We start from the raw sequence: 27,812 nt of genomic DNA, 5'->3' as shown, positions 1-27,812 counted from the left end.
TTCATTGAGAGAGCTCCTAGAAGATTTTAGTGACAACTTAATTTGCCTATAAGTATTTTAAAGTATTGCCTTGACTAACAGTTAAAATCCTTCTGTATTGGTGGGGGGTTTTTTGCATATAGAGGCAGTGTATGGCCCTGGCAATACTATTTCTGCATATTGACAGGTCTTTTAGATTCTTGTCTGGACTCTCCTAATAGATGGTGAAATAGGAACTTTGATGGTTCTTGTTTTCTGTGTTTTTCAGCAGGTAATTGCTGCCATGGAAACACAACTGTCTAATGGACCACCTTGCAATAACACAGCCCATGGTTCAACCACCATAAACAATTGCTCATCACCAGTTGATTCTGGGAACACAGAAGACAGCAAGACCAATTTAATCGTCAACTACCTTCCACAGAACATGACCCAGGAGGAACTGAAGAGTCTCTTTGGCAGCATTGGTGAGATTGAATCCTGCAAGCTTGTCAGGGACAAAATAACAGGTATGTTGGTTTGGGGATTTTTTGCATCTTTTCATATTCCAAGCAGTAAGCTGTCAGATGGTGTTTTGCAATTCTCTTAAACCATGGAATAAAGGCAGAAGAAACCATTGCTGATATTGCTAGTCAGAAGGAACTTAAGTTCATTGTTATATAGATTCTGCACCCCAAAACTAAGTGTTTGTATTTGCATTTCATCCAGGTTTGTATGAGTGCTATAAAACCTAACAGGGCATTTAAATATTCTGAGCTTTGGAGTCTTTTGAAAGAAGATTCAGATGTGGAAAAACAGATACTTATACAAGGTTTACTTGAGTTCTTATTCAACTCCATTGGAGTCATGACTTCATTAGCCCTAGCTGATGCAAAACTTCTTTTTTCAGGAATGCAGGTAATTAAACTTGTACCTTGGGAAAAGGGCAGACTACCTTACTTTGTAGGTAAAGCTGCTTTTGCATTGCAGCACTTGAGCAATTTCTTTGGAATGCACAATTGTATGAATATGTGCTGTCTGAGAGTGCAAGTATGAACTGCACTGTGATGTATTCTATCAGTACTTTATTTCAGCAACAGCTGGTGCACAGGTTGCATGTATGTAGACCAGTTGTTTAACTTTGGAAGAACTACCAGATGGATGCCTGCACTTTAAAACAAGAATGAAAGGATAGTTGGCAAGGTTCAGTTTGTCAACTCCATGTTTCAACTTTAAGCTCTCAAAAAACATTGATGTACTGCTTATGTCAACATTTCATTAGTTTTGTTCAGAAATGTTGACTTTGGTACTTTTATTTCATGGCTTTTTTTGCAAAGTCCTCAAATGTCTGGCTTTCAAGAACACATCTTTAACTTATGTTCTTGGTTGCAACTTCTGAATGTGCTAGTTAGCTTCTGTGTGTTTAAAACTACAACTCTTTGAGGCTGCATGTTCCCTATACTTTGGTTTAAGGGTTGGAAGCCAATACTTTCCTATTACTGAAAGGTAGTGGCAGAACATGGACATTTTTCTCACACTAAAAAACTGACTTGGTGTTCCCTGAGGAGCAACAGTGGGAAGGTAAAAGCTTTAGTTGATGCAGGTTGTGTGTGACTTCAGCCCCTGTTACACATTTGTGTTGATGGCTTGGGTATGCTGGAGAGATATGTTCCCCACCTGTGTACATGAGCAGTGGAGGACAAGGTCTAAAAACCTTCAGGCAGCTCAGCACCAAGCCCAGGACTTGTCTTTGGCATGCAGCACATGCTTTCTTCTCTTGTCCTGATGACATATTGGCTCTTCTAGCATGGCATGAAGAAGTTATGCCACCTTTTCCCACACTGATGCACACTACTGTGTCATCAGTACAAGGATGATAGTTAAACAAGAATCTGGCAGCAAAAAGATACTAAGGGGAATATTTCCAAGTGTTTGGTTCATCTACATCTGTACCTGCTGAGGGTGAGTGGAGTAACTCCTGAATTTGATCATCTAGTCTGCTGCAGTAAGACTGGCTTTAGCCAGAGCCTTGTACCTTTTTTGAATAACACAAAAAACTTCAGTTGCCAGTGCTCATACCTGTATTCTGCTAATATACAATTAGTGAAAATACTGATATGATACTGAAGAATCACGATCTTTTTTTGAGGATGCTTTTTTGTGTCATCATTCTCTGCATGCTGGAGACAGCATTTGTGACCATATCTGATAAGTTTTTTATTTGTGCGTGAAGTGAGAATAAGCTGTTACGTATCAAGGGATGTTTTTGGCATTGGTCACTCAATAGTTTTGTTGTCAAACTACACTTCTGTGTGCCTAGTCACAAGGTGGATTCTCAAGCCCTGCTTAGACTTCCTGCAGTTCAGCTCTATACAGCATCTGTCAATTTTATGCTTGACTTCAGGTACCTTACAAGTAGAAACTAAAGAGTTTGTAATTGCTGATAACTTTACCCTCCCTGAGGTGTAGGGACCATTGAGTGGCCCAAAATAAGTCAAGCTAAGAGGCTCTTTAAAGCCCAACACTGATCCTTTGGCTTCCTTCTTATACTGTCTGGCTGACTTCCGTGCTGTTGAATGAAGGTTGCTTTGCCTCCCCTTTCGATCTGAATGACCAGAACTTCTTCCTGTAGTAGATGGCTTGCTGTTAAGACATTAGGTAGTTGAACAGTTAAATCTGTACAGTACCCTGCTTCAGCATGGTAGCCTTGGCTACTGAAACCGCTGCTTTTACTCCTGAGCTGACCAAACCTCAAAGCAATCTCTGCTATTCACTCTTAAGAATGCTGAATGTGCTTGGGGATGCCAAAGAAACTAGACTGGGCTGGTGCCGCACCTTGCTGTCTTCAGCTGAAGGCTGGTTGATGTGGAAAACAAGTCTGTCTTCTCTATAGGTAATGACTTCTGTGCTTTGAAACAAAAGCTCCTTTACATAGCTGTTTCCTGACCTTGTTGTGGGAGTGGAAAGATATAACTGGTACTTGATCAGTTAGTGGGATGGCTATTCAAAGTGTTTATCTCTGTCTTGGATATCTGAGCTCACATATTTAGCATTCCTTATTAAATTTGCCTAAGGATTACATGCTTCTCCCAATTAAGAGGCTGCTGCAGGCACAGGGAAGTGAGCCCCAAGGTCAATGATGGATGTGCAAATTGCCCACATCCTTACATGCTGGTTTAGATGTTTTATATGCTGGAAGCTTACATTGCTGCTACTTCATGTCAGAAGACGCCTTGCCTGGGAATAGAATGGAGCAGGATGTAGTTGCCAGCCTCTGGTTTGAAGGTGTGATGTCTTCTGTCTAGCATAAAGCGATGCCTAAGAAGGATCCTGAGTTTAAATTACATTCTTAGGTGAGAACTCCAGGATTGGAACTATTGGAGATAGAGTTGGTGTTTCTACTTTATCAGAGAGCAGCTCCTCAGCTTTGAGGCATGCATACAGCTGCCAGCAAAAACATTGCATCAGTCTTGTTCCAAAAGGTTTTAGTTTAAATGAGATTGAGAATGTGGTGTCTGACCTTATAACTGCATTGGGAGCAGTACTTCTGATTTAAGTAGCCTGGAGCAAGATTACCTTGTGTTTGCGGATGCTGGGGAGAGAATGCTCTAGTTCCAGTCCTGTTCTTGCTCACTTTCAGGTTTTCTAGAGTTCTTGAAAAGCAAATTTTCCTTTTCTTTCTACAGTTCAGAACAGGGATTGTTACCAGGTTTCTGTGAAGGAAGACATCTGGCATGAATTTCAGAATTATATTTCTTTAATTCCTGTGTTAAAACAGTAATTTTTTTTCATCTTAAATGAAATGTCATGAGTACTAGATACTTGGTGAATACCTTTAATTGATGAGAAGTTTAGGGGAGTGTAGAAGTTGAAATACACTTTCATACAGGCTAAACTGCAAATGAGAATTGATAAGGGGCAAAGCTTTGGTCTGCCTTTGACTGCCTAATTCAGATTGGTCCATCTCAGTATTGGATGCATCCTCTGGCCTCTTAGGGAGGTGAAACTTCCTCAATTATGACATGCTGGAATTGAGAGCTGTTTGCCAAGCAGATGAGACAGCTCTAGTATAGGAACGCTAAGAAATCTGGTAGTATCTGAATTGGTGAATTAAATGAAACATGCAGGTGAACCATTTCTCACCAGTGAAATATTTTTTGACTAAGAAAACAAGAAATTCTAACCTATGTGTCCATATTAGCAGGCAGTGTCAGAGTTCCAGACCATACCCCACTGATGTGATCCACTAGCAAATTCTAAGGCATGAAGAAGCCTGCTATGTATTGGATCACCAATACCATGTGTTGAAATTCAGAGGCATCAAGGATGGCTGCTGCCATCTTGACCCAAATACTTGTCAGAGCATCCTATGGATTTTTGAAGCAAATTGACTCCCATCCTACTATATTTAATATTTAGTCTGCAGTCACACCTGCAACACTGGAGTGCATTTAAGACTGCATTATAGAAGTGCCCCAGTTCCTTGAATCTGTCTGCACACTTTGGGATTGAGATGAGTTGAGCTTGAGGGCCTCCCTGCCTCTGGAAAACCTATTGGAGGGAAGGGAGGCACCCTGGAGCTCACTTACTGATTTCATGTGAGCGGTCTGAAGCCCTCTTTCTAAAGGGCTGTTCTAGCAGTTTCAGTAATGCTTTTTACGTTGAGTGGAAGGGAAGGAGGACTACATGAATGAACAGACCACTATAACTTTGCCAGTTTCCAGAAGAGGTTTGCTACTTTTCTGAAACTCCCCAGGTCTTTTTCCTTCTCAGTTTTTCCTCCTAATGTGCCTGATGTTTTCAGTCCTATACCACTCTAATCCATCAGATGTTTCTGCAAGGTTTTGAGTGCACTTAGGGTGGGAGAGTAGAGTAGTTTGGCAGGTAAAGGAGTAGCTAGCTGAAGCTGGCTGCTCTTTTGTGGTATGCTGAGTCTGTGAGAGGCAGGAGTTCTTGCTAGCTGCTGCTTTGTGGTGTGCTGAGATAGGAATGAGGTTGGCAGCCTGACAGTTTCTGATTTTGGCAGGGATGTGGACAAAAGGTGCTGCCTGGCAAACTGTATCTTGCCAGCAGGATGCCTTGTGCAGAACTTGACTAAAAGGTGAAATCAAGAACAAAAACCCAGTAGGATTGGAGGCACATTTATATTTATATACGGTGACTGATCTCTGGAGCAACTTGCTTAAGACCTTGAAGCATAGATTTTCTGGAGGTGGGTGTGAAGAGGAGGGATGTTCTTAACATCAGCTTTTAAATTTTTGAGATAGTCCATATTTTGGACTCTGCAGCTGTTAAAACAGAGTCTCTGGTATGGCCTAGGGACTCAGTGTGTAATAGCACAAAAGTAACAAAGTAATTTTGAACTTTGTGTGCTTGTTGGAAGAAAGTGCAGCACAGAGTGTTGATCAACTTAGCTGGTGGTTGGAGTACTATTGTCTGGACTGCAGGAATAATCCTGAAGGAGTTATTATGTGTGGATCTAGAGCACTATTGATGGAGACTTGTCTTATGCCTGTTAATATTGTATCCTGTAGTTACTCTTCTCTGATTCTGCATATTGCTATTTAATGTTATTGGAAAGGACTTAGTGGCATTTACTGTGCTTTTTCATAGTAAACTGCATAATTTACTGCATGTTGCATGTCTCCTGAAAGTGAGTCATGCACACAGGTGGAGGTGAAGAAACTTGTTTCATCTTATGTTACTCAAGATAGCACTTGATTGTCTTTGCACTTCCACTTGCTTTTCACTCTTTTGCAGGTGTGACACTGTTTTGACCTTTCAGAAGTCTATAGGCTTTGTTTTTACAAATAAAAAGATAGGAAAAAACCTGTTTGACTAAACCTGCATTGTCTGTTTCAGGGATTCAGTTGGGTTGTCTAGTTAGTTCTTTCTGACACTGTGGAAACAAGCTATTTTTAAAATGGTTGAACAGTTTATTCATCCATATATTAAACCTGAATTAAGGAGCTGATCTTAATATACAGCATAAGCAAGGACTTGATGTTTTAAAACTGGAACTCTTTATAAGGCTAAATATGCTTAGGGACCTCTCTGAATGTGGTGAATCAGAACATCATCTTCATTAAATCACTGCTTTTCAGCAAGCACTGTGCTTTTTGATGGGGATTAATGCAATTCTCTTCTTTGCTTCTTTGCTCTTTTGCTTTTCTGCAGACAAATTAAAATTCACTGTTGTCAGTGACTGCAGTAACTTACAACATGCCTGTGAAAGCATTGGGTCTTGCAAATTAGTGCTGGTCCTCTAGTGATGTGGGGTATCTTGTGTGCTTTCAGCAGAGGTAGTGCTCTTCACTTCCACTTGGGAGTTCCCAGGCTGCCTGTTTGTATGTCTTAATCACTGCTTACTCTTTCATAGGTGCTTGTAGGTATATATTGCTGTTATGTCCTAGTGACTCTAGGCCAGCTGTTTGAATAAGTGTTAATTCTAGTGGAAACTAGTGTGTGTCGAGACCTCGAGTAATCTGAAGTTTTTATAGGCATCACTGCCTTTCAGGGTGACTGTGCTGTGAGATTAGTGCAAAGTATTTATAATAATCAAGGTGTGGTTCACTGCGGTCTACCTCAGTTTGGGTAGTAGTGTTTCATCCTTTCACTCCAAGGATGTCAGGTGGATTATAAGGACCTAGGTGTCCCCACAGAAAGTGGGTGCTTCCTGTCAGCCACCACAAGCAGAGTGGTAAGTAGTAAGACGTCAAGCTGCGCATGGTCCTAACTGGTTCATGGTTGGTCCATTATGTATTGAAGCAGCTAGTATATTGTATTATGGAAGCAAGACCTTAAATATGTGTGAGGAACTTTCTTTAGCTTCCTGTATTTATACTTATCTTGCTATATGAAAGCAATTTATTTCTACATTTTCTTTTCTTTTGTCATGGTACAGTTCAACTGGCAGTTCTTAAAATACAAATTTGCCAGGCTGACATGGGTTTTCGTGCATAACTGCAGAAAAGGATTTATTGTACTATTCTCTACGGACGTTTTTGTCTTCCTGGAGTATGCCAAGTGTGAGTAGAAGTAGGCAGAAAGTTGTAGAAGGCAACAGAAGAAAAATCTGCAAACCTCTGGTTTTAGTGACTTAATACTTTAATCTATATGTAAAGGGAAAATAACTGACAAAAAATCAGCTCAGATCCTGCATTTCATTTTATGATTCCTTTAACAATTCTTGTAAATATGTCAACACCCAGAGTTATCAAAGGCACAGCCATGTTATCTTCAAGCTTTCCACGCTGTTGACCAGTTGTTTCAGGTACTTTGCTTTTTACTTTTTCTTATTTAAGACATTTGGTAGAACTGACTAAAACCAGAAGGAGACTCATAATCTGAATTCTTTTCTGTCTTCTGAGTTTCTGGAGCTATGGAAGATAAGTTGCTTTTTTTCTCCTGGTCTTTCTGGTACCTATGGCTTCATGCAGGTTAAGCTACAGCCCTTTTTGAAAGGCATTTGAAGCCTAATGTTGCTGCACAATGGTTGTGAACTCTTGCATCTATAGCAAGATGCATTGATTATGAATAAAAAAAAAAAATCTTGCTTCCGGAAAAATTTTGTTGTGTTCCTATAAGAATTACTTTGTGGAGACATATTTCAGTTTCAAGTAATGAAAATAGCAGCTTTTCTCAGCATATCCTTTTCTTGTGTGTATTTGCCAACTAGTGAGAAATGGCTTGTTTTCTACTACTCAGTATTGCAGATTAGTAGTTCTTGTTTGTTAATCACAGCTATTAAAACCAAAAGAAGGATACTCCCCTTTGACATGCTTGCAAGGATGTATTTTTGACTTGACAGTTAACACTTAACTCGAGGCAAAGAGTTTGTCTTTTGACAACAATTTATCACTTTGTTAACTGTTTTTCAGTCATCAGTAAACACCAGAAAAAAACCCCACGTGATTGAAAGCAATACTGCAAGTTAATTTTGGCAAAATGTGCCTTAGGGGTAAAAATAGTTTTCAAACTTTTGATCACAGCACATTTCAGGATGTCTTTCAAAACTCTGAGATTAAGTAGCAGATAGTCCAAAAAACCCAAAAATCCCCTCCAACAATAGTATGTGTTAATGGACAGTTTGGGAACAGCATTTATGTTCAAGTTATGCTAGTTTTTTACTTGGATGCACACATTACTGCATGCTTCTAAACACCACAGCAGTAGAACAGGATGCTTTATCCACCTGCTTATTACTTAAGGTGACTAGGTGGTACAATAGGGCAGAATATTCAATGCTGCTGGCTGTATTCTTGACAAGGAACAATCAACTGCAAAAGAAAAAACTTCTCAACTGCATAGAACATGTTACTACTAGTAGTGGTAAGAATTACGGGGTAAATCCAACATTCAAAAAGTAACTGATTTGGCAAATTCTGTGGTATACTTTCACCTTGGCATAGTAAGGAGCTTCTACCTGTAATATGACAAGCTAATTTGTAAGAAAGCATGCTCCTTAAGTCAGTCATTATTTCAAGCGGTTCATGGTTCTCACTAGTTATGTTTGAACATGAGAAGCCGTAACAGTCAAGACTATTGGTGTTCAACCTGCTGTAGTGTCCATAAGTAAATGTCCTGTTACTTTTGCTTGTGCAAAAGCATACACCTTCCCACGCAGTCTGCTTCCAGCTGTGGTTTTGGGGGTTGAGATTTCCTGTTTGGACATGGTGTGTCTGTTAGTAACCCTCTGTTAATGTCTCTTCTGACTTAATGAACATGTTTAATCAGGTTCATGTAAACATTAGCATCCACAATACTCCCTACCCTTGACTTTCTCTTGCCTGCTGTGGGGGAAAAACCAGAGCTGCACCCTTATTTTTGTATTTGACATCAGCAAGTTTGTGTTGATGAAGTAGCAGATGATGTTCCTCACATGAGAAGAACCATGCAAGATGTAAGGCAAGAGGATGGCATTACGTTAGTAAAAGGGTACAGTTGAACTTGGCTGAGATGAAACTTCAGTTTCTCTTTCTGAAAAATTCTTATTTTTAGGATAACTTCCAGCTCTGTTAATAGCTGTTTAATTACAGACATAATCTTAACTGTATGGCAAGATAAACTGTCAAATACTTTGATCAGTGTTTGATCCTTTTCATTCAGTCTTCAACTTCCATTTTTCCAGATTCAGAGCAATAACTGAGAAACTGGGTTTGGCAGAAAGAGGCATGAAAGTATCATGTATTGAAATCTAGTAGTCATCATGGTTTACAGGTGTTTTCTCACAAGCTGCCTAGCTTGCTAGCTCAGTGGTGTGAGTTGAGTGTTCAGTAAATAGAATCCATCTGCTGGAACTATGAGCAAACTGCAATTAATTGGGGATTGCTTAGTGGCTCATGCAGTTTTCCTCATTTTGCTGAAGCTGCTTTTAAAATGCAGTTCAAGCCTTACTAGAAACTTCAAAAGAGTGTGAAACTTTAACAATAATTTATGTTAAAAGTAAATTGGAAGAAAGCAACACTGATGGTATTCTGTCTTTATTCCTTTAGCCCTTCTTGTTGGAGAGACCATAGCTATGTAGGTAGTTTTAGGTACATTCTGCAGTTAAGTGAACTGCATGTCTGGGTATGTGCTTCTAGCCTTATTCAGTGTCAAAATAATACTGTGGTAATCTTGTTGGCCTAAATTAGACACAGTTGACAGTGGTGATTTAGGAAGATGCATTAACTTTTTTGAAAAAGGGCTGGTACCAGCTGAGTGATCCCCCTATGTTGGCACACCAGTGCTCTGCGGGCACTGTCTCAAGAGGATCACTGCAGCATATTGTGGAGCATTCCAATGTCTTGAATTGCAAATCCAGACAAACAACGGTTTGAGTAAGGTTTTCTTACTCTTATATCTGGAACTATCAAACTTTTCATGATCCTGAAGTGGGACTACAGGCCAGAAGTGCTGTTGATCTTTCCCATGGCCACACTGGCTTCCCTTCAGGACATCACAGGCTGTGGCTATGTGCAGTTTTTAGGTTGATCTTAATGCTGTGTCTTTTATGCAGTGCCACTTCTGCTTTTGTCTGCTTTTGTGGGTCAGGGAACACACCTCCCCTCTGAAACTTTAGGAGACTTGTGAAAAATTACACAGGTCCATGAGGTGAATTCAAATAAGAGCCTTTGTACATGACATTACAAGCCTACATACATTTCTTTTAACAGCATTCTTCCACCAGTGTGTGCAACTTCAGGAGTGATTAAAGGCAGAATAAAGCCTAACATCAAGTAACTGTGAACTTGACTTGGCCCTGTTCACAAAGATATGAAGCTTGACTTGTTCTTACAGTACTTTAGTGGATCTTTACCAATTAACTTCATACACAGAGACAGAAATGTATGTCTTTAAACAAAGTTTTGCTTAGTTTATTGAAAATAGTGTTTGTAAAATGAACACTTGCGCGGCTGGTGGCAGAAATATATTAATATTCACTAGAAAATGGACTATTCTCTTCTGATCAAGGACTGACCAACAGGTCTTCGAGCAGTAAAGCACTGAAGGCAGCATACACAGCTGAAGTTAAATTAGAAAAAATTAAGGTCCTCAGTCTGCTAGGATTCTTGCTTTTTTTTTTCTGTAGACTTGCAGACACTGAGTTTCAATTCCGAGGCTTTATTACTTACCTCAGAAGTATGTTCTTCACTGTCATATATTGATGCAAATAGCATGTAATTTTTCTGGAATATAGGCTTTTTTAGTGTTTCTTCTGTGTGATATTATAGTTCTTGCTGGTTATATTCCTTTAATCCATTACTTTGCAATAAGATCTTTTTTTACAGAAGTTGAAATAGCCTGAAATGTCTGAAATGTCACTATACTGAAATCAAATGACTGTATTGTAGAAAAATCCTAATTTTTTAAATGCTTGCTTATCTTCAAATTTTCTGATTGCCCTCTGTGGAAGGTAAATGTGTGAATATGTGTTATTTGCTCCTCAGATCTTTAATTTTCCAGAGTATGATTAGTGTGTGCTTGTGGTAAATTTTTGTACTAGACTGTGAAACTAGTTTTATAGCTTAGTGGTGTGTATTAGTTTCCAGGTGGATTATTAACCAAATCTAAGTGGTGTTCTGGGGTTTTTTCCTTTTTATGTAATATGTGTATCAGGATGATAATTTGAAATTGAATGATAGTTTGGGGTTCTTTTTCTTCTAAGAATTAGCATTGATAACACTCAACTAGTGGGGCTACTTTTCTTATATTACTTTTACCTGTTATGGAGATCAGTAAGTGGAAGAGAGGAGGTAGAACCTACAAACCTAGCTCTGCTTGCTCCTTAAAATGAACCAATTTGTTTCACATAACTCATTAAGTCTTACCTTTTAAGATGTTGAGCGCATACTGAAAAGGCTTTGAGAGCTCAACTGATTGTAGTTTTTGGTTTGGCTCTAATTATTTTTTTGTGGAAAAAGCAATTGCCTGAAACTGTTGATTTGTCTATTCTGTTTGGTCTGCAGACCTTACAGGAATGTTTTGAGAATTCCAGACAAGGTGCAGGATTAGCTGGGTACTGTGGTGATTTTATCAACAATGACTTCCAAAAGGTAGCTTGCTCAAGCCCTTGCATTGGGTGCTCTTGACAGGAAAGAAGCAGCCAAGGACTCCCTCGTGTGGTGGGTGTGCCAAGCTTTCAAAGGCGTCTTGCTGCATTATTAAAAGGCGAGTGTTCTGGTTCATGCAAGTAGGGAGACCATGCTGAAATAATGCAAGTAGTTGACCCCGGGAAGAAATGCATCAATAGAAAGCCTTCTAGTACTGAAGTTGCTGGTTTTTCAGCATCTGCTAGTCATCTGGTAATAATACCATTGTATACTAGCGGAGCAGTGCTGAAAAAAAAAAAAAAACCAGCTGTGTGCTCAAGCAAAGGTAGTTCTACAGTATTGCCTCTGGATTTTGTCTGGGAAGGCAGGCTTCTCACAATCATGTATGTAGGAAAATGATCTTCAGCAGTAGCTATTTAGAGAGGAGAATCATGAGGACACAGATTCAGTAGACAACTAGACAGCAGGAGAGTTCAAGAGCAGAAGATAAGTAGGCTTGTTATTGGCCAGAAATTTCTGGCATCAAACTTGGTGTTTCTGCCCAAAAACATTCAGAGAAGACCTAGTAAATTACCAAGATGCTTTAATCAGTCATGAAATAAAACTATCATACTAATCAGCTGCTCTCTACAATCATGATGTTACGCAGAAAACAATTTGTGTTCTTCTTCAGGAGTGATAAGATGTTACAAGACTACTGAAAATGGAGCACGAGTTCACTGTACGTTTGTAACCTCACAGGAGCTTTTCCTCTGTGATACAGCTCTCACCGTATTTCAGAAGTAGCTTTTGAAAGGTAACATCTATTAAGTTAAAGCTCATACTCGTCTACCTTTCAAGCCTTTATTTTGGGGTGTAGCAGATTGTAAATGACACTTGAGCACTTTCAGGCAAACTCTTGTTAACAGGACTACGTAGTTCAGATGACTGAACTCTCTCTTGCTATGCATACAGCCCAGTAGCATGAGTAAGAGCTGTTGAAGATGCTGCCTTTGGCACTTGTGTCTGAAATAATATTTCTTCTTGGTTCTGAGGTGCCTACAGGCTTTAGGGAATGTTCCTTCTGAAACTGAGTGGTAGCTTGTAGGTTGAAAACATGACAGAAGCATTTTACAGCAATTCTGCACTCTATCTGTTATAAAATAGACTATCATCCTTTGGCCACTGCAGGAGGGAGCAGCTGCACAGAGACATTACTGCATATTGGTCTAGTTACAGAAGTTTTCTCGTTACCTGTTGTAGTCCCACTTTTTATTTACTTTCACTGGTTTTCCAGGTTTCTGGGTATAGTAGTCAAAGGGAGAGGATCTCTTTAACTTGGCCTTAAAGGAAGCTCTTGTCTCTTCTGTCCTTTTTTTTGGAAGTGCAGCATGGAGGAATTTAGCTGTTATGTGGCACGTATATTAAAGCTTTAGAAGACAAGCCACTGCCTGTGGCTGTTGTAGTTGTTTCCAAAGAGAAAAAGGAAGGAGACAAATGTTGGCGACTGTACTTTTTCTTGCAAGAGGGGTTGTCAGGCAAGCCACTTCCCAGGGAGGTTGAGAGGAGAGGCTGTAAAACATCTCAATTGCTAGCCTGGTGTGGTTGGGCTAAATGGCCTGGTTCAGCTGTTTATGTAATTCCTTAACATAACAGTAGAATCTTAATGCAGGTTTGTTGGAAAGAAGAAAACGGGATTGGTGGGGGGTAGATAATTTAGTTTGGAACGCCTTTCAGTTTTTCTTATGTTCCACTGTAGGTGAAGTACTGTTTGGAAATAAGCTCTGGATTTCCCAGAGAAACAGGAAACTCAGAAGACACAGTAAAAATTATTTGAGAACAAACTACTAAGAGATGGTAATTATGTATATCTTATCTAGGGAGAGTAACACCTTTGTTATGTTATCCTGCACTTGTCTTTAACTGTTCATTACTATTTACAGGTGCTGCCCTCAGTTCAGTTGAGGCATAAATTGCTGCCTTGGATGGGTGATCACTAGCAGTCAAGCCCTTAAAACTGTCTGTCAGCAGACAGACAATAGTGAGGAGACACCACCAGCTTTCAGAGTGCAAACACTTCATTTGAATCTAGAAAAAGTACTTTGCTTCATAATCAGAATATGATCTGTAAATTGATAACAAAGTAGAGAGATGTGTATGCAACTGAGAATGGCAGCAGATGCTGAAAGAAACAAGTGAGGTCAGGTTCCCCATTCAAATGGGGGAGATGAGCTGTATTTACTGTGGAAGTGGACCTCAAGTGAAACCTTTAGACCACAGCAGTCAGCAGGAAAATAGGTGACCTATTGCTCCACACTCTTACTTGATAATTGTCCTATCTAGAGTAATCTCTAGTCTTATGTGACAGGTCTCACTAGCTAGTCTCCCAACACTGAACTGGGGGATGCCTCAGGACACCTAGGCCGTTTCATGCAGCCAAGCATTTCATGCATGAATGCTTCTCTAGCACAGGACTTTTCTAGGTAGAAAGATGCATCTGTGTTCAGAGAGCTTCAGTACTTATTTTTTCTGCTTTCTTTTATGTCACCAACTCTCTTGCTTCTCTCTCCCTTCCCTTACAAATAATTTGGTCAGTAATGGGGCAATTAGAAAAATTGCCTTGTCTCTAGATAGGTTATTCTTCCCCAAGTTCAGGAGAGAGCTTTGTGTAAGTACTTAATGGTGATACATGATGTAAGCTGGCTTGTAATTGCTTTTGAGTGTTCAGTAACTCAGTAGTAACCTCTTTTAGGTGGTGTAAATAGCTGTGTCTCATGGAAGTGTACAGTACAGTGTAGTGATGCATCTTTTTATCCCACAATCCTTCTGAGTTATCTTAAGGAAAAACTAGACTTGGCTAAACAACCAGTTAAGTTTCTTGATCTTTTTGTCATTTCTTCACTTGTGTCACATCTCCAGTAATCCAACCTAAGTCTTCATCATGATTTTTACTTCTAAAATTCAGTTGTTGCAACAAGACTCTCCTATAATCTGTCTACTTAAAAATGTTGAAGCAGGTGCTGGAAATAGCCAAGGAAATAACCTTTCACAAGTAGAGTTCTAGAGTAAGATTATTCCTATTCAGAAAGTTGAATGTTTTTGTTGTCAGAAGGAGGAAAATACTGTTGCTTTATCAATTCTATTAAAAGGGCTCTATTCTGCTTTAAGGAATATTGCTGCTGCTTTTAAAAGCATAACATTAAGAATGAACAGCAGGTGTCACAATGACTTTGTATGACCACTTCCTCTGCGGATAGCATCCATTTGGAACTTTCTCTGAATGTTGTATAGCAGTGGATTTTCTTTGGACTCTTACTGCTGTGTGCAGTATTTAAATAGGCTTTGTTTATAGTAAACAAGTAAACACTTGAGAAATAACTAGGGCATGATAGATCTAGTTTATTTGTGATTCCTCCTCTGATAAGTATTGTGAGTAAGAGCCTGTGTGTTTTTTAAAGCAAAAAAAGTGACATTTTTCAAGGCACAGTAGTAAATACAGGAGCACTGTGACTGTGGCTATACTTTCCTACTTGTTTATTTCCCTCTTGCAACTTAACTTTTTTGGTCTTTCGCTGACTGGTGCCTGTGAAGTCTGTCTACTTTTCTTTCCTAAATACTGAATCAATATGTTCTTTACTTCTTATTTAATGTTAAGTTACTTTGTCCACACTTTTCTAGCGTGCACGTGGATCTCCACTCAGTCTCTTGAGCAGTCCTTTCAAAGACTAATTTCAAACAATTTAATTCTAATCACTTTTTACCTCTCTCCTCTCAAAATCCATTCCGTATATTGACTGTAATGCCAAAAAGTAACTTGGCATTATCTAGTAAATTACTTTAATTTGCATCATCATATGTGGTGGTCAAATGATATTTATGAAGCTCAAACTTGAAACGTAAATGGAACAGTTTCCCTTATTAAAGTGAGTAGCATAGTGTTTTACAGTTCATGTTTTCTCATAGGCCACATACTTAGAGGTTGAACATTTGTCAGCGACCCACTTAGTGGTGGGTGTAGCCTGCCTAGGTTCAAAGAGGTGCCTGCCTGAAAGGATGTTTTTGCCACTTAATGCTTGAATTTGACTTTGTTGCAAGTGTCAGTTACATAAAGTATAATTAATGAATATGAACTTCCAAATATAACCTTTGTTTTAAGTCCTTTGCTGTCTTACAGGCTTGTGAGATGCACTTCTGCTATGCAAGTTTTGTTTTTTTATCAGATTTTGTTGAAGCAGAATTCATGTCAAACTGCTTTTCTGTATTCATTTCCTCATTCCTTCCAGAGCACTTCATCATTTTGCCTTCTCTTACTTCTGGTGATTTCTCCTTCCACTGATCGTTTAGCTAACTGTTGTTTTAATCTATACCACATTGTCTAATATTTGTAGTGTCGCAAGTATAAAATCTAATAGAAAGTGTACAGAGACAGCTTTAAACAGTGCTGTGAAATGGCTACAAGAACTATTGAGAAGCTCAACTGGTAGTTTGAGCATTCAACTTCTGAAGCATTGCTCACTTCTGCAAATGAGCAGAGTATTCACCTTGAAGGTGGTGAATGTTTTCTACTTACTGGCATGAGTAATAACTCACAAAAATAAGAAACTCAGTCACTCCTTTCTTTAGGATAAGCTAAATTTAATACAGTTTATAAGTCTGAGTTAGTGAATAAATAGCTGATGTGCACAGATAATATCTTGTCTGTGTTGATGCCAAGTAGGCCATAATTTTGAAGATCTAGGAAAGGCTAAACTGAATATTCAGAATACCTAAACACATAATAGTAGACAGAGCACCAGGATAGTTAACCTGGTGTTAGAGGTTTTTCAGACCATAGTATCATGGAGCACAAGTTGGAAAAACAAAGCAAGGCAAAAGCCAGATGGAGCTCACCCTGTCTTAAAACAGTTGGAGACTAAGCTGATTTATTATATACATTTAAATCTAAGGATTATTTAACTTGTGGACAGCTATAGATTCACCTTCTTTCTTCCACCCTGTTGTGGATTCAGACACATAATCTACTTTAAGTGTGTTACTAGACTTGGAAACAAGTGTGTGTTCTGCAGGAGATCTCTGTCTTGGCGAATGGAGTTTGGTGTAGAAGAGGCACAGATGGAAGAGTCCAGAGCTATGTTCTGTCAGTGTTCCATTTCATCCTTGGCTTCAGGCAATACAAATTAGTCATTATTAATGAAGTTCTTTTTAGATACATTAAGTGGTGGCTGATTTTTTTAAGTGCATCTAGCTTCTACTTGGTTTGTCTTGAACACAAAAAGTTTAGACATTGAGGAGATGGAAAAAGCTACACAGGAGAGCTTGTTTGAATTATACTGGCCAGGTATCTCTAATTTTGAGTAAAACTTGTGTGCAGTGGGTATGCTGCTCTTTCTCAATCTGAAATCCGCAATCAGATGGGACTTCTCATTTGTTCAGCTGCAGTGAATAAGCTTGAATAAGCAACAAGTTTGGACTGATGTCCTGTACCTTGGTGAAACACTCAGGAAGAACTGAGCTTCTGAAGTTCTTATAACCCAATTGGCACTTTCCCACGAAGTGAGAAATACCACCATGTTTTGCAATAATTGGGATATCTGGTGCATTGTTTGAAATAGCTGCTTCTACTGCATTTTGTGAATTGCTTGTCTGGATTTTCTAAAACTTAGCCATCTGTATGTGAACTGACAAACCTCTTAAACAAGTATCTTCCTTTAATGCAAGCAGGAAGACTTAAGAGTGGTCCATCAAGCATCTGATTCCAGAAACCAGGTTCAACTTCCAGTTATTTGTATTGCTTGTTGAGAGCCAAGATTCATCTTTTGTATGTGCTTCTGTGAAGTGATTTTTTTTTTAACTCTGAATTATTGATAATGTGTAATTGAACCACTAATCTTCAGGCAAAATTTCAATCTCTTTAAGAAGTTTTACCTTAGGTTAACCTTTTGAAATACATAAGGTCTTTGGAATGTCAGATCTGAACACTTTTGAACTTTAGATGATAGCCCAAATTAAACAAAACTGAATTAAATAAATCATTCACAAAGTCATTGAGGGAGGAAGGGAATTCTAGACATGATCTAGTCAACTCCCCTTCCTCAGGCAGGTTCTCCCTGAGCAGGTTGCGCAGGACCATGTCCAGTCAAACTTTGAGGATCTCAAGGAATGGAGACTTCACAACCCCTCTGGGTGCCCTGCTTCAGTGTTTCACCAACCTTACAGTGAAAGCTCTTTTTAATTGCAAAATTGCAGAATAAACCAGCAGGAATGAGTTAAAGCTTATCCTGACAAAATTACTGGGTTTTGTTTGTGCAGCTTCCTAGGGTAGTCTGCTAATATTAATGAAGGTTAACTAATAGAATGTCTCCAGAAGAACTGATCATGAATGATACCCTTTGTAACAGCTGGGTATGCTCTTTGCCTGCAGTGGTCTGAGTGTTCTTAATGGGAAAAATAGACCACATGAACAGAGGGGTAATAGAAATAATTTCTGCACATCTTTTTCTGTGCACCCTGGAATTAATGGGTAGTATACTGGGAGCATCTTAAATGAAATAGCTTTCTCTTTGAGATTTTTAACATCTTTTAAGGTTGTGGTTTATTTAAATGGGTTCCTTCCTAGGAGATCAGTAACACCAAAAATCAGCATTTCTGTATTAGGAGATAAGACTAAAATAAAAGCCATGCACAAAAAGAGACATTTCTTTAAGTTGCTCTTTTTTGGAGACACTGCTGGGAGGAGTTTCTGCAGATAGTGGGAATGATGGAGGTGACAGGTATAGAAGATGCTCTACTGCAATCAAGCTAATAAGGAAAAAGGCACTTCTAGGATAAGGAACTTGGCTGTATCTAGGTAGAGATGTAAATGAATACAGAAATGCTTCTGCATATTTCTGTATTGTTTGTTACAGAAACACAGAATTGCTGAGGTTGGAGGCAACTTCTGGAGATTGTGTAGTCCAATTTCCTGCTCAGAGCAGGGTTCTCTAGAGCAGGTTGCTCAGGGCTTTGTCCAGTTGGGTTTTGGATGTTTTTTGTTAATAACTTGGCATATATTAACCTGTTCACAGCTTCATCTAGCCAATTTATTCGTGCTTGTGTGTGCTGTTTTGAGGAGGAGATTTGGAGGAATGTGGGTAGCTTTGGGGTATAGGGTGGTGGTGTCCTCTAACTTTTGGTACTGTGGTAGACTAATTTGTACAAAATTATGAATGCCAGCAGTGGTGAGCTTGTTACTAAACCCTCTCTTGTCTTAATCAATTACAAACTTTCCATCAATTTTTTTATGTGCTATTTCATACATGCTGTACAGATACGATACAAGAATTTAATACAGCATAGGTTCTTTAATATCTTTGCTGGCAATAAATGAATTTGCCATTTGTGCTTTATGTAATACTGCTTATCCTTTTATATTGTTGTATCTCCAAGCTAATCTTTCAAATGAGCATTTTGTGCATTAGATAATACTGGATGTTTCCCTTTGGCTTGTTTACTGGTTTTTGGACCTTATTGTTTCAGTTTCTAAAAATAACAGTCAAAGAGTATGGAAGAGTGTTTCTGAAAAGGTCTGTGCTAATGAAGGATAGTATTACTAAGTGCTGTCCTTTTGCTATGTTAATTTTTTCTACCCATTTGCATTCTTACACACTAAAAATATTTTTAAAGGGGTATGCCAGTTAAGGATGGTATACTTCAGGTTTTGAAGTTGTCAGGAGATAATTACTTCTAAACTCTCAAGTGTTTAAGTGCTTAGAGAGAATACACTGTTAGAAATGGGCTGTGGTTCAGTGATTAAGAGCTAATTAAAAATGTTTTATGTCCATCTATCATCTGAATTACCAGTGCTAAAAGAACATGAAATATTGCATCTTTGGATGATATTTAGCTCATGACCAGTTACTTGTACCAGTTGTTTTGAATATAGGAACAAAATGAGCCTTTAAACTAACTCCTTGTTGCTGAGAGGCTCTGTTTAGTGTGTGAATAACATCTGTAGCAATGTTCAGCTTCAAATTTGCCTCATTCTGATACTGAAGTATATTTGAAACACATTCATTTTCAAGCACTGGTCCAGAATTTTGCCACTGTACTTTTTATGTTCAATTAAAAAGTTCAAAAGTGAGTAGTGGATTTTTGATGTTGTCTTAACCTTGAAGCTCCTGTACTTCCTTTTAGTCTCTAACAGATCATAACTATATCCTGAAACCTGTTTTGCATAGCAATTTTTAAGTATTTCATTAAACTGTAGCTGTTTCTGTGTTGAACTTAGGGTAGTCCATAGGAACAGAGGAAGCTAGTTAAAAAAACACCAACCTTACTGTCAAAACTCAGTGTTGGGAGCCTTTGAAACTTTACCTGGGGCAGATACTGTTCTTAATACAAGGAATTTTTGGTTTTAAACACTGTTAGTTACCCATTGTGTAGCACTGCAGTACTCATGATCACTCTTTCTCTCTTTAATTAGGGCAGAGCTTGGGTTATGGTTTTGTGAACTACGTTGAACCGAAGGATGCCGAGAAAGCTATCAACACTCTGAATGGATTGAGACTTCAAACTAAAACCATAAAAGTATGTAGTTTAATTATGATTTAAAGAATGATTTAAGTGTTTTGACTTCTCGTTGATCAGATGCATGATTCATTTTTCCGTTTCCAAGTGTAACTTAAGCATTCTGCAAATGTCGGTAGAATAGACTAGGACTTCATGTAGCAGATGGTTAGTCCTTTGTAGTCTGTTTAGATTTAGAGTTATATTATGATTATGTATAGAAAATTTTGATTTTTTTATGCACTTGCTAATGTTTTAGATGTGAGCTTGAATTGTTTTAACTGAGAAACTATGTTGCAGAAATACAATATTGCATATAGTCTGAACACTGCACTATATGCTTCCTCCTTACTGTCTCAAAGATGATGGTATAACTTACTAATACTCCCTTTTTTAGGTTGCTACTGTCTTGTTTCTCTTACACATCCTTAAAATGAAATGCTGAAAACTATTTTGGTTATCTATGAATTACTGGACTCTTAGGGCTCTAGTCTCTAGGTCTCTAATGTTTGGGATTCCTGGCTTTTTGTTTGCTTTGTAACTCCTTGTGCTGGGTTTGTGTGGCAAGGTTTTGGTAGCCGGGGTGCTACAGGGGTGGATTCTGTGTGAAGCTCCTAGAAGCTTCCCCCATGCCTGATGGAGCTAATGCCAGCTGGCTCCAAGATGGACCCGCTGCTGGCTAAGGCTGAGCCCATCAGCAACAGCAGTAGCGCCTCTGGAATAACAGATTTAAGAAGGGAAAAAAAGTTGCTGCAGGACAGAAACTGCAGCCGGAGAGAGGACTGAGAACACAAAAGAGAAACAACCCTGCAGACCCCCAGGTCAGTGAAGAAGGAGGGGAGGAGATGCTCCAGGCACTGGAGCAGAGATTCCCCTGCAGCCCGTGGGGAAGACCATGGTGAGGCAGGCTGTCCCCCTGCAGCCCAGGGAGGTCCACGGGGGAGCAGATATCCACCCGCAGCCCGGGGAGGACCCCACGCCGGAGCAGGTGTGTACCCGAAGGAGGCTGTGACCCCGTGGGAAGCCCACGCTGGAGCAGGCTCCTGGCAGGACCTGTGGCCCCATGGAGAGAGGAGCCCACGCTGGAGCAGCTTTTCTGGCAAGACTTATGGCCCTGCGGGGGACCCACGCTGGAGCAGTGTGCTCCTGAAGGACTGCAGCCTGTGGGAGGGACCCACACTAGAGCAGTTCGTGGAGAACTGCAGCCTGTGGGAAGGACTCACGCTGGAGAAGTTCATGGAGAACTCTCTCCCATGGCAGGGACCCCATGCTGGAGCAGGGGAAGAGTGTGAGTCCTGCTCCTGTAGAAGAGTATGAAGTGGCAGAGACAATGTGTGATGAACTGACCCCAACCCCCATTCCCATCCCCCTGCTCTGCTGGCAGGGGGTAGGCAGAGAATCCAGGAGTGAAGCTGTGCCTGGGAAGAAGCAGGGGGTGGAGGGAAGGTGTTTTGAGATTTGGTTTTATTTCTCATTATCCTACTCTGGTTTGATTGGCATATAGTCTGAACACTGCAATGGTTAATTTTCCCCAAGTTGAGTCTGTTTTGCCTGTGATAGTAATTGGTTGAGTGATCTCTCCTATCCTTATTTTGACCCATGAGCCCTTCATTATATTTTCTCTCCCCTGTCCAGCTGTGGTGGGGGAGAATGATAGACCGGCTTTGGTAGGCACCTGGTGTCCAGCCAGGGTCAACCCACCACACTCCTGTACCTCTCGTTTACTAAATTCAGTTTCTTGAATTTCTAGAAGCAGAAATCTTAAGAGTTACATTTTCTCATCTGCTGTCTTAATCCATTATCAGAAGAGTGAGGATATTCATTTGAGCAATTGCTTGGGCTCTGAAATCTTGAGAGAGAGGAAATGAAATAAAATTTATCAGGGAATGCAGACTTCTGAACATGTTTCACAGGTGTTGGTGCCTGAAGGCAATCCATATTCCAAACAGCCCATTCTTCCTCATTAAACAGCAGGGTTTGTTAGCAGGTCACTTTGATAGTGACTGCCCTCTAACTAGAATCATGTTCAAGCCATAAGATGAAGCTCACCTCTGAAAAGGGTTGAACTTAAAAAGCAATGCAGAGCCACTTAAAGATGACCGAGACAAAAATAAGATGGCAGTAATCATGGTTAGAATGCCCTACCTCTTCTGGATTCATAAGATTTAATGAAGTGGATTACACTATTTGAAACTGAAATACTGCTGTTTAAAGGTGAATCATGGCTCACAATAGCAATGTATGAAAGACATAGATGCTTTGCTGCAGAAATCTCCCTATGTGCTTCTGGCAGACTTCTTGCCCACAGCCAGCCTCTCCCATTTTCTGCTTTGGGGGAAAATTGAGGAAACTCATTTTGTGCTCCAGGTTTTTTGAAGCTGTCTTTTGGGTGGTGGTAAGAAAGGGAATGGGTTTGTGTTCCAGTAATATGGCAGGTACACTGTATCTTTACATTTAATGTATTTGAACAAATAAAAAATGCATCTGTCCAGGGTGATAAGTTGCAAGTTCAGGTTACTATATAGCCAGGCAAAAAAGGATGTTGTTGCAGAGACTCAAGCCAGGTCTCCCAAATCAAAATGATCCCTTAAGGGCGTTTCCAGTGACTTGCTTTATGCTGCCAGTATATGAATTCTTAATGTTCTTTAACCTTGCTAAGTGATTAATGTGAACAGTCACTGCACTTCTGCAACTAAAAATTGATTGTAAAAAAAGTCTGGGGAAAAAAGTGAAAATCGAGTAGACAGGTACAGGTGATGACACTGATGCTTTTCTTTTCCTTCCTTCCCAGGACATGAAAGTAGAATTGTAGGTTATGAACAGTACCAGACAGTGACCCTTGCAGTGAGACTAAAGCCTATGTATAAATTTTCAGGAATTTGTGCCTTAGATGTCCTTAGCTAAAGAAAATCTGAAACTTTTGAGTTGTCACAAGCTGAAATGATCACTTCACCAAAATAAAGAAAATCTGTTTAGTTAGAAAAAAGTATCTGTAAATGTTGCTTGTTCATGTTACAGGTAAAATTCTGACTCTAGCTACCCACATTTAACCCTGTTTAACTTCAGCAGCATCTTTCAGTGTTAGTGTGCATGACTTGAGGGGAAAAACTGCTTTATTTCCTTCTCATGTACTCTTCCTTCTTGGACACAAGCTGGTTTCAGACAAGTTTTCATGACTGGATTCTGTCAAGATGCTGTTTGAAGAGGCTGGTTTTACTTCCTTCCACACTGTAGACAGTGCAGAGGCTAGGGGGATCCCCAATATGTTTTAAGACTAAGGCGTTTGTACATTGGATGGTTGCTTCTCCAGTTAAAAGAATTAAGATGTCTGTGTGGCAGTGACTTGAAAGGAGGCATGCCAGGAGTGTTTGCCTTTATCTGTGAATGAGTAGAAATGCCCAGCCTACTGTGAAGCACTTGGTAGTTTACGTATTCCTCAGATCAAACTGGGGCAATACTGAGCAGAGGTAAAGTTGATGTCTGAGGCCTTTACTGCCTCTGGGGGCAACATCTGGGGTGGAGGGAGTCACTTACAAGATCGCAGTGCCGGTACCTTCGCAGAGACTACTTAGAGTTTGTAGACCACAGTGTTCCTATTTGTCCAGAGTTGATACTTCAATTAAAAATATGTTTAGTACTTCACTAGACTGATTACTGAAAATGTTTGTTTCCTGTTAGTCTGTAAAACTGGAAGGAACCTTGTTTAGGTGATGGTCCCTCACATGGCTGAACCTGAACACATTCCCACTCAGAGGGAATTGTCCTGACCCTGATGTGTGATATTCTAGATTAGGGCCATGACAGATACTTCTGATCCACTGCTTTTGTACTAGCATGTTAGTCATTGGATATATTTCTCTGATCCCTGGAAGGAGGTGCCACTTACTGTTTCCTTGAAATAAGGTGCGTTTGCAAAATGATGGCTTAGGTTTTAATATCACTACCCATACAAAAAAAAAACTTATTATCTGATACCTTTCTAAAAAGAAGAGCATCCTGTGGAATGCTTTATGGAATACTTCTGTTGAACTATTTGCAAAGTATCTTAAGCAAATTTCAGATCCGTACCTCCAAAGGAAGTCATAGAGGGCTTAGTCTTGTCTAACCTGGTGCCAGTTGTGTTGCCTTGCCTTTTGATTTGACCGGAGTATTAAAACTGTGGGGTGGGTATGCATTGATGTTGAAGGCATATCTAGATGTGTTAGACATCTGAACCCCACTCTGCTAGGTAGTATATCTACACATACTATATGGTGCCCTCTGTGACATAATTTATGCTTTATTTGCAATGTAAACAGGCTTATTTGTATTGCAGGTAGCTGGTGAAGTTTGGGCTTCATTTAATTATGCAACTTTAGTGTGAAAACAAGTATCTTAGAAGAGGTAACATTTTTGTGTAGCTTCTCTTTTGGAAGAAGGTACTGCTGGGAAGCACTTTGGCTCTGTTCTACTTAAAAGCCAGTAGAAATGTGGATTTCTGTGCCTGGCGTGATTTTTTTTTTTTCTTACCCACTTGCTTGTGCATGACTTCTTTCATTTGGGTTGTCGTGGAAAGATCAGTTCTTCCCAAACATGGAAAACTCAGAGGAGCAAACAGCATATAAGAGTCACTGACTTGCGCATAGTGGTAAGAAAATTCAGTGCATGTTTTTGTTGGCTTGGCTTCTGCTTGGGAGAGGGGAGATCCTCAGTGGCTTCCCCCCCTCTTTATCCTGGGAAAACCCCTTTAAAAAAAGATACAGGTGGATTTATTGTGAGGTGATCTCAACAGGAATATCTTTTGGTGTGGTGTGAAAGGCTTCTATATTAAAAAGAAAGTGTAGTAAGATTCTCTGTCTAAAGAGGAGTGAGCAAACAAATGGCCTATGCTTGAACTGGCATACAGCTGCATAAGATACTGAATAGGAGGCAGTTTTTTACCTATATTATTAGGGATAGCAGGAGGGCACAGGAAAATCTCTTTGGCTTTTCTTTGTGGATACTAGACTGCTTGAATGACAGATGCGGTCTTTTGTGGATCGTAGCTGCCAAGGGGGGTACTGCACATGGCAGTCAGGCAGTGCTCATTCCTCCCTCACCATGTGAGCTGGGGCTGAGAGGCTTCCTGCTGTCTGTCCCCAGCTCTTCAGTGTGAGAGCGCCTGAAGTGGCAGAGCTGCTGCATGCGGGAGCTGTCAGAGGGTGGTCTTACTTATTAATGCTGGTGATACATGTATAGACATGTATACAAATATGCATTGGAAAGGGAAAAGAAAATAGTTTGTCCAGGCTAGAGGCTTAGGAGTTGTCCTTTTTTATAAGCTAGTATTGATTATCTAGCTGTACCTAGCTAGTGCTTCTTAAAAATCAGATTTAGTGAGATTTCTTCCTCTTTTAAATTCTTTGGACTATTAGGGTGTTTACATGGGTAATTATGACCTGTCAGGGGAATAGAGATTTAAGAAATATTTTATCTAAAGTATTAAATCTGTAGGTTTTCTTCCCACTCATTTATAGCTTTGCATATATTTAAAAAAAAAAATGGGCTTAACATGTAACATTCTGCTAACTTCCTGTTGGAATGAAGTTTGACAAATTCTTTGGCTACAAGCACAGATGTCCTACTTTGCCATCATAACCTAGTTAACTGCCTTACTGTAGACAGCTGTGTAATGAGAAGAGCTGGTTATGACTTCAGCAGAAGAGTAAATACTGAACTGTCAGTTGTACAAACGCCCAAAGAAGTGCAGTACAGCAAGGGAAGACTTGGAGGTGAGGGATGTGCCACAGCTTCATTAGTGTCCACTGATGCAGAGTGTCCTTACAACTTGGCATTATGCAATGCAGTTTTGCTTCGTGCCTTGAACCATTACTTAGATTTACAATAAGTTGCATTTTAAAGGAATTACCCTCTTACTTAACTCCTCAAGATCTCCACCGTTATGAACTTATACCTATGATAGTACTCCTGACAACGCTGTGTACACTTCATGGAAAATAACAGAATGCTGGAAAAACACATGCTAGTTTGATTTCTCAGTTGGTGCACCAGGTAAAAGATTGAGAGTGTTCCTGTCTTCACCATTGATACTTGTAGAGGAAAATTTTGGTAGTGTCACTTTTTTGTAGTAATTTTTTTCATTAACTAATGTCCCTGGGGAGCAATGAAATATGAGTTATGTAAAAAGTCTACTAAAATAGGAGAGGCAAGTGAGCTGTGAAGGTGAGAAAAACCCTCCTTACCTTCTTGATTTTTTTTTTTTTCCTTCCAGCACTAAGGTGATCTACACTGATCTAGTGAGTAGCAAAAGGGGATCCTATTTGGAATTTTAATTAAAGCTAGTGAGTTTTACTGATGCTATCAATCAGCAAAGATTGAGAGAGGGGGCATGGTGCCAGACCATTTAGTGGTCTTGACAGGGTAATTAAATACCTCAGGACTGTATTCTCAAGACAAAATTGAAGTGCTCTAGCAGATCTGAAGCAGAAGAACAATTTGTCTTGGAACAAAGGCAAAGGTGTTTTTTTTTCCCCCTAAATTTCTGCAGGAGTTATATAAATGTTAATTATACAATCTTTTAGCTATGTTACAGTTAAAAGCTTTGACAGCATTTCCATTTTAAACCCCCTACCCACCCCACACATGTTTTTTCACCCCCAGGTAAAATTTGTTCTTCACTGAAATTCAGATCTCCTCAGACTTTGCATGTTACTTAACCAGCTTAAGCTGGCTGCTTGTTTTTAATGTTGCTGAGTAATATTAAGAGGAGGATTCACTTCTGAATACATATTGCTGTGACTTCCTGTAAACCACATTATGGCCACACAGTTGTTCATTAATGCCTAACCACTCTGAGGAAAATAACACAGGGTGTCAGACTGAACTACAAAATGTGCTAATCTCTCACCTCAGCAACTATGTAGCTTGTTTTCTGTTTGGATCCTAACTGCTGTGTTGCAGCTGATTAGAGTTTCTTCCAGGAGTCTGTCCCTGCTTTTCCTGGGGCAGAGGATCCTTAGACCAATGCAGCTCACCCTAAGGCTGCTGAGCAGGTTTGTGGCCAAAAACCTCAGTGGTGCAGTAAGGTCCTTTCTGAGTCTGCCTGGGGGGTTTCTGACACAGAAATGGAGATGTTAGAAGGGGCCAATAGTACTGTATGGAGCTGAAGGAAGACTGCAAGCATTGCTGAAAAGCCAAGCTCTAAGCAAGTGAAAAAAAGCCAACAAAACCAACAAAAACCAGCTTGTTACTACTAGGATCAATGATGCATCTTCCTGTCCTCTGCCCTCCCCATACTATGCAAAGTCCTTTAAGTAGCAGTGTATGGCTTTCTGTGTGGGTCTGAAGATTTTTTTCTTCCATTAATTTTAATGCTGATCCAAATAACCTGAGCTCAGTTCCCTAGCTTTGTTGGGGAGCTAGGACTTTTGACCTGCTGCCTGCTGGAAGGCGGAGTGAGCGTGGGCCGTGGTGCAGGGAAGTAATGCAAGTGACTGTGGTGGTTGTTTCCTTACTGACAAAAGTCAAATACAGAAACATGGTCAAAGAAGAATGAACGTTAAAAAAATCTTTCTGAGCTCCAGTACTCAATTGTATCAGCGATGCTCCTCTCTGTCCAGTAACTAATCTGAAAATTGGCGGAAGCTTCAGATGCTGGAGACTTTATACCCTGTGTTCATACGGTGCACTAGCATGCTCAAGAGTGAAGGTGATAAATATGTAAAGGTGTAAGACTTTCCCGTAAGCAGTTACCAAAAGCTTCAAGAGACTACATCTGTAAGGAGACTTCACTTTATTTCAGTGGAAGTTAACTGCAGA

The 27,812-nt window shown here is 39.8% G+C and overlaps 1 protein-coding gene across 7 annotated transcripts in view; it reads left to right on the top strand.

The window, feature by feature from the left end:
- Window positions 1–27,812, top strand: part of ELAVL2 (ELAV like RNA binding protein 2) — a 90,649-nt gene that overhangs the window by 46,699 nt on the left and 16,138 nt on the right. For 5 of the 7 annotated variants that reach the window (XM_030005392.2, XM_030005387.2, XM_030005391.2 and 2 more), the window contains 2 exons: window positions 248–488; window positions 19,933–20,036. In XM_030005392.2, coding sequence (XP_029861252.1) covers window positions 248–488; window positions 19,933–20,036 — 345 coding nt within the window. The remainder of the gene's footprint in view (window positions 1–247; window positions 489–19,932; window positions 20,037–27,812) is intronic. The other 2 variants (XM_030005389.2, XM_030005390.2) reach the window with 1 other exon arrangement.

This window comes from Aquila chrysaetos, chromosome Z (assembly GCF_900496995.4).
Source record: "Aquila chrysaetos chrysaetos chromosome Z, bAquChr1.4, whole genome shotgun sequence".
Taxonomy (NCBI): domain Eukaryota; kingdom Metazoa; phylum Chordata; class Aves; order Accipitriformes; family Accipitridae; genus Aquila; species Aquila chrysaetos.
The sequence above is the reverse complement of the archived record's forward strand: the minus strand, read 5'-3'. Positions and strand labels throughout refer to the sequence as shown.